Source organism: Microtus oregoni, unplaced genomic scaffold (assembly GCF_018167655.1).
Source record: "Microtus oregoni isolate MIOR12 unplaced genomic scaffold, Mior012 000030F_ref0000283, whole genome shotgun sequence".
Taxonomy (NCBI): Eukaryota; Metazoa; Chordata; class Mammalia; order Rodentia; family Cricetidae; genus Microtus; species Microtus oregoni.
The window spans coordinates 1,611,861-1,619,631 of NW_024543089.1; the positions used below are offsets into that span (position 1 = coordinate 1,611,861).

Here is a 7,771-nt window from a genome sequence, read left to right on the forward strand (position 1 = left end):
TTTACAATTGTTTCAGATGTGTCTTATAGACTTAGTATAATATCCCTAGTACCTCAAATATTAAGAATAGTTATTCATTAGGATTACTCAGAATTCCTGGTTAGTTTTAGACTTTTTCAGACCTATATACAGGTGGCTGAGAAACTGTACTAAGAATCTTGCACCTGTCAGAATAGCTAAGATCAAAAACATCAGTGATAGCTTATGCTGGAGAGGATGCAGAGAAAGGTGGTGGAAATGCCATTGCTGGTGGGAATGCAAACTTATACAACCACTTTGGAAATCAGTATGGCAGTTTCTCAGAAAATTGGGAGTCAACGTACCTCAGGATCCAGCAATACCACTCTTGGGCATATACCCAAAAAATGATCAATCATACTACAAAGACTCTTGTTCAACTATGTTCATAGCAGTATTATTTGTAATAGCCAGAACCTGGAAACAACCTAGATACCACTCAACTGATAAATGCATAGAGAAAATGTAGCATATTTAAACATAAGAGTACTATTCAGTAGTAAAAAGAAAACAATGACATCTTGAATTTTGCATGCAAATGGTAGAACTAGAAAACACCACCCTGAGTTAGGTAACCCAGACCCAAAAAGAAGAATATGGCATGTAGTCACTCATAAGTGGATACTAGCCATAAACAAAGGATATTGAGCCTATTATTAGTGATCCTAGAGAATCTAAGGAACAAGGTGAACCCTAAGAAAATCATACATAGATCCACCTAGAAAGTTGAAATAGACAAGATTACCTGACAAGACTGGGATTATAGGGGCTGGGGGAGAAGGGAGGGTGGAAGGTGAAGAGGAGGGGAGAAGTGGAGGAACAAGGAGTACTTGAGGGAATGGGATAGTCTAGATGGAGAAAGGACAGATATGAAAGCAAGCAAAGAGATATTTTGATTGAGGAAGCCATTATGGGGTTAGCAAGAAACCTGACTCTAGAGAAATTCCCAGAAATCCACAAGTATGACCCCATCTAAGACCCTAAGCAGTAGAGGAAAGAATTGAACTTGCCCTGTAGTCAGACTGATAAATATCTTAAATATCACCATAGAACCTTCATCCAGTGAATAATAGAAACAGAGGCAGAGACCCGCATCAGAGCACTGGACTGAACCCCCAAAGTCTAGTTGAAGAGTGGGAAGAATGAGAATGTGAGCAAAGAGGTCAAGACCAAGATGGGTGCACCCACTGAAACAGTCTTCCTGAGCTAATGGGAACTTACTAATACCAGCCAGACTGAGAAGGAACAATTATAGGACCAAACTAGTCCCTCTGAATGTGGCTGACAGTTGCATAGCTGGAACAGACTGAAGGGCCACTGGCAGTGGCACCAGGATTTATCCCTACTTTTACACTGACTTTTTGGGAACCTATTCTTTTTGGAGGGATACCTTGCTCAGCCTAGATATAGTAGGGAGGGCCGTGGACCTTCCACAAAGCAATGTGCCTTACCCTCTCTGGTTAGGGTTAGAGTAGAGAGGTATGTGGAGGGCATGGGAGGAGGAAAGGAAGTGGGAACTTGGGTTGACATATATAATGAATATTGTATTCCGTTATATTTTTTTAAAAAATTTAAAAAATTAAAAAAAAAACAAAACAAAAAATATTCCCTCTCTGTTCTCTATTTACTTTTTTTGTTGAGCTAAGAACATTATAGAACATGTTCTAAAAATTATCTTGGCAAGCTCTGTATTGTGAGTATGAAACTGCTAGTTTAGAGCATATGGTGTAAAAAATGTAGGAGTGCATCATCTGTCCACTCTAAAAAACAAAACAAAACACAGATCTGGAGAGATGGATCAATGGTTAAGATCACTTACGGCTCTTCTAGAACACACAGGCTTGATTCCAGAACCTACATGACAACTTACAACTGGCTGTACAGGACTCTGCCTGCTCCAAGGAATCTGAAATTCTCTTCGGGCTTCTAAGGGTACTGACATTCCATTCTCTCTCTCTCTCTCTCTCTCTCTCTCTCTCTCTTTCTCTCTTTCTCTCTCTTTCCATATCTCTTCCTTTCTTTCTCTCCATATATGTCCATATATGCAAATATGCATATATATATTGAGATATCTCTGATATAAATATATATGTATGTATATATAGTATCAGAGTAAAAAGCATATTAGAAATAGATTTGCTAGAAAGGAGAGAATATTAGTCTTTAGGAAGTATGATGACAAGTAGACATTGTTTGATGCAAATTCAGTCATAACAGACAGGTTTGAAGTTCACTGACATAGCAGTATGATCATCTGTAGAGTGGGGATGGTATGGAACAGCTGAGAAGAGAGAAATGAGTTGATAGCTAAATACAGCAAGATAGGAGGAGTTTGTGCTGTTGTTCTTTTGCTCAGTAGGATGAGTCTGGTCTACATAATCTATGATTTAATTCAAGTTCTATAAGAGTACAAAATATCCCAATATATAGAAACAATAAATGAAAAGATGGAAATTCTAATTATTCCAATATGATCATTATACAGTGCCTACATACAACCAATTATCACACTATACCATGTAAATATATACAAAAACCATATCATCATGGAATGCAAAATAAAATTTGATTCATAACCTTTAATCCAAGGTGATAGATGAATATCTTACATATTTGCTTGCATAATTTTGGTATCTTTTATCATTTTCTTTATTTCAATAGTGATCATTACTCATTGTCAAACTTACTAAATGTATACAAGAGGAAAGAAAAAGTGGAGATTACATTACATAGTGTTCTGGCCACTCAGAAAATATTATCTTAAATGGGTAAATAAGAAAGTTTCATGTGAAGCTATCAAGGAGATAAGGGAACAAAGGTTGAGATAAAGAGAAGGCATCAGGGACTGGGTTCAAAGTCAATACTCCTTTTACAAAGGATTTGAGCTCGGCATCCTGAACCCATGTTGGGTTGCTCACTACAGGCTGTAACTGCAGCTAAGTTCCTAGAGATCTGACATTTTCTTCTGGCTTCTGAAGCATCTGCACTCACATTCTCATGCTGCATCTGAGACATACACATATACACACAACTGAAAATAAAATAAACATCTTAAGATGCATAGAGCTATGAGCACATTTGATGGATTTAGTAAACAGTGATTATAAATATTATTGTATATTCCATTAAAATGCTGACGAATTAGAGGTCAAGATCTGATGGTGGGCTCAATGGAGTCTTCTTCTGAGTATAACTTAATGACCTCTTATCACAATACTGCCAGATTGGTACAATGAAAACTCCAGTGACGAATATTAATCAGTGTTCAGTTGACTACTTAAAACCACACTCTTTATTGTCCACCTACCAATATAAAAAGTCATAATAGGGAGCTTGGATGACACGTTAGGACTCCTGTTTGACAAACCTCACCACCCTAATGACTCATCTATGGGGCTCATATGAAAGCCATTTTGAAGACTAACAATTGGACTTACGTCTTGTTAATAAGACGTCATTTCACATAGAACTAAGCAAAGCAATAATGAGATGCTATCCTTCAAATTAGCTTAAGGATTGAGGTGCCAAGAAGTCTTAAAAAGAAAAGCCAACACCCAGCTTTCTGAGCACTATATAATGTCCCCAGCAAAGATATAATGTCCGCATATTTAAACCTGACATTTGACAACCTGAGTCTTTCTAGCTGACTTCAATTAAGGGTTTGGAGAATATGCCTCATAGCTGCTGCCACTCATGCGGGAGCTTGGGTAATGCCCCATCACTCTCTGCCATCACACACGACTCTCATCCTAAAAGCTTTGAAGATGGCATTTTCTTACCCAGCAGTTTTCACGGCAGAACCTGGCTCCTAGACCACATTCAAGAGACCTACAGTGAAACCTCCACTCACCAAATGGCCCCTTGTGAACAGCGCCAGAGCAAAGTGGACCCTTGTGTGCAAAGTTCCTGGATCTCCGGAGCCAACCAAACAACTTGGTCCAACTCCAAGACCTGTGAAAGAACAACATGCCAGTCAGGAGTCTCCTCAGCTGTGCCAGAGTGTGCTTCCCAGCCCTCCCAGTCAAGAAATTGTCAGCAAATGGGTTTTAGAGTCCAGAGCTATCAACCTGCAAGTTACATGGCCAAGTGTTGCCCACTAAAGTCTACAGTGTCTGAAAGCTGCCAAACCGTGGAGTTTGAAGTCACCCAATGCTGCTCTCAGGCTTCTGTGTCCAGTTCCTGTAACTCCTCAAGCAATGTTGTCTCTGAGACCAAGCTTGTGGAATCTTCTAGCACTTATGAGCCAGCATGCTGTGTGACAGGCGGTTCACAATTGCCTAGTAAGTGAAGACTTTACAGAGGATATGATTAGATTTCCGAATACTTGGGAACTTATTTTCTCTAAATATAAAATAATGTCTTTGGTTTGAGAACAATCTTTTCCTTTTGGGTATTTTTGGTGGTAATCTCGGATCATAAAGCATGCTAACTATTTTAGTAAATAGGACACTATTTACTGTTCGTCAGGGAATAATCACTGGTTCTTGAAAAGAAAACATTCACTATTAATCATTATCTATGAAAATATTAACAGGAGATATGGTTTATTAACTAATGTGATTATACCAGAAATTCATGGAATGCTGAAATTCATTCTGGACACTCAGGGTGCTGTACAATTTCTGTTAGGCCCAGTTCACCCAGAAATCAATATGTAGACAATAACACCAGAAATACTGCTCAAACCGGGTCTGCTCACTAACTGAATCAAAACACTTGTAAGTAAAAACTGGAGTCTTTCATATGAAGTGCAAGAATGTTGAATTTCACTTTCATGAAGTTTGTAACAGCATAGTGGCTGGTGGTATTTTGACAGATAATTCACAACTGGAATCCTCACTGTATTTCCAATGTTCCTACTTTTCTCGCCTCTTTTTTTCCAGTGATTTGAAGATTTGGGGATGGAAAAAATGTGATTTCTCTTAAATAAAATAGACTTATAAATCAACATTTTGGTGAGATTTTTAAAAGATTAGTGTGTGTGTATGTATGAGTGTGTGTGTTTGTGTGTGTGTGTGTGCCAGATTCCTTGGAGCTAGGGTTTCAGGATTTTGAGCTCCCTGACTTAAGTGGGAACCAAATGAAGGTAGGTCCTCTGGAAGAGCAGCAAAGACTCTTAAGTTCTGAGCCATCTCTCCAGGTCCCTTGCTCTGAGTTTTATATTATAGTTTTAAAGGATGCTTTTATGTAATGAAAACAGCATATGTTGAAAATTAAAAGAACATGTTCCCATACCACACTTTTTAGGAAAAGAGCCAAAATATAGTATCATATATTTGGTTGCTATACAAAGATAAAAACATACTCAATGTAATGATTATGAAATCATAGAAACAGAATAGAGTATGAATATTTGAAATACAAAAAATTTATATAGGTAGTTGACTGTTGTCAAGCTTTGAGGGCAGTCTTAAATGGATCTCTCATTCTGGAAGAAAATAAAAATTGGTTATTAAGGACATGGACTGTGAAGACAGGCTTCCTGACGTTGAAAATCAATGCTTATTGAAGGCTATCTGAACCCCAATGGAAATCAGTGCAAATTATGTGCCTATTCTTCAAAAAAGCATTTTTTTCAGTGTTAAGCTTGATACTATAAGGATGAGCACTGTAAGGGTTAAAAATCAATACACTGAATGCTATCAATACATGGTCTTGTGTATAGTTAATGCTCAATAAGATGCAGCAAGCAGCCTTGGTTGGAGACAAAGCAGGTTTCAGGCAATGGAGATTTGTAAACAAGCCCAGGGATCATGAAAAGTGAAGGAAGCTTATCATCTTATAAATGGAAAAGAGCTAATTTAGAATTATTTTCAAAGAAAAGGATTAAGACATGTACATTTCAAGGGGTAGGTGGGGCTGAAGGAATACAGAGGTTAAAAAACCTTGCTGTTCTTGCAGAGGACTTAGATTCAGTTGCCTAGCACCAAAATGGTAACTCAATACCATCTGAAACTCCAATTCCATGGAATGTGGTGCAATTTCTGTCCACTGAGGAAACCATCAAAGCAAACACATTTATGCATGCAAATTACCCATACCAAAATAACAATAGAAACAACAAAACCCCTACACACCGTACCTAGCTGAAGTGGGTTACCAGATTATTCCTGAAGTATTAACAAAGCTGATGTGCCTGCCAATCTACCAGTCTGTCTGCGTGTGAGTGTTTTAGAAATGCCACATCTGGTTGACTAAACCAAGTAGAACGCAGCTGCAGCATCTTTTCTGGATGGCTGTGAGGTTCTCTGGATAAGACTGGCATTGAAAAATCAATGAACTCAGTCAACGATCCTTCTCATGGTTGGTGCTCATTATAAACCCATGGATGTCCTGGATACAACAAAACATGGGGGAGGAAGAAAGTGTCTCTTCTTGCTTCTTGCTTTTCTATTGAGCTGGGACTTCAGTCTTCTCCTGGCTGTGGTTTATACTTTCAGCATCCATAGTGATCAGGTCTTAATACTTAGAACAAAATGACCATTGATTTTCCTGGGTATCTAGGGTAAGTAAAGCAGATTATGAGACTTTCTCATCATAATCAATAATAATGGGAGAGCTATGTGAGATATCCATTTTTATAATTAATTTATAATATAAAACTAAAACTTGCTTCTGTTATTTTTAATAACCGTGATTTAGTATGGAATTGAGAAAATGAAGAAGGTTTGAACTTTGATGGACGTGGTCGACTGGTAGTTAGAATTAACCAGACCAGCTCAAAAACAAGAAATATAATTTAATAATTGGGAAAAGGAGAAACTCACATGACTGGGGTCCCGCGAGCACCACACACAGCAGAGAAAGAGAGAAAACAAGGGGCAGGCAACTGAATTCCCAGGCTCTTCTTCCCTAGCCCCAGCATCCACATCTTAGCCAAATGTGACTGGTTGAGCTTCCCCATCAGAACTCAAAGTCCACCTTTGTTCAGAAGTGTTTTGGAGATGTGGCTTGAACAGGTCCTGCAGGAGATGTGTGAGAGAAAGGCTAAATATTATTTGACTTTATCAATGGGAGCACTGCTTGTGGGCACAGAAGAGTATTCATGAAGCCAGATATTGCTATATAGCATCTGGGCACATCTGTAATTTTTGCAACATAGCTTTGGCAAAAATAAACACTTGATCTCATGCCAGCCTCTCAGGATTTCAATCCAATCAACTTGTGAACATGGATGAAGTTTGCTGTCAAAGTTTAAACAAGTTCAATGAATCACCTGCAGTGAATTAAATTTGTTTGACTAATGTTTATTGCATGGCCCTCACATATATTTTTCCATTGATGTAGTTTATATGAAAGAATGGGCTTTATTTGATAATGAGTATATGTGGTTAGGGAGGTATGAAAGGATTAAAAGCTCTGATGAGAGGTATGACCATTAAAAAAGTTTATTTTCATGTCTACCATACCCATCACTCTGTTATAACTCATTCTCTTAGACCGAGCTTGGTCATTCTCCCTAAAAATGTTATCTGAAGAAAGGGCCAGCCCATGATGTAACCTAACATGAAATACACATAGGTCTCTCATAGGGATGAATCCTGTGACCCAAATACAAGACTTCTGATATTTGAGTATGAAATGGTATGATTTCAGGAAGAGACCTTGGAGGGAAATTTATTGTAAGGAGAAGATCGTCAAACAGGTTATGACTAGATCTTGCTCAATTTCAAATCCTGTCAGTTACTAGCTGTGTGCTCTGGGATGATTTGACATTTCTGAGACTCTGCTCTTTCACAGTAAAGTGAATAAA

The 7,771-nt window shown here is 38.2% G+C and overlaps 1 protein-coding gene across 1 annotated transcript; it reads left to right on the forward strand.

The window, feature by feature from the left end:
* The first annotated feature begins 3,688 nt into the window (after window positions 1-3,688).
* LOC121465268 (keratin-associated protein 27-1) lies at window positions 3,689-4,306 on the forward strand. Its single transcript, XM_041678453.1, has one exon. The coding sequence runs from the start codon at window positions 3,689-3,691 to the stop codon at window positions 4,304-4,306; it is 618 nt and encodes a 205-aa protein (XP_041534387.1).
* The last annotated feature ends 3,465 nt before the right edge of the window (window positions 4,307-7,771 follow it).

Excerpts from the sequence above, each read along its gene's own strand:
- LOC121465268 (XM_041678453.1), top strand. The coding sequence starts at position 3,689 with ATGCCTCATAGCTGCTGCCACTCATGCGGGAGCTTGGGTAATGCCCCA.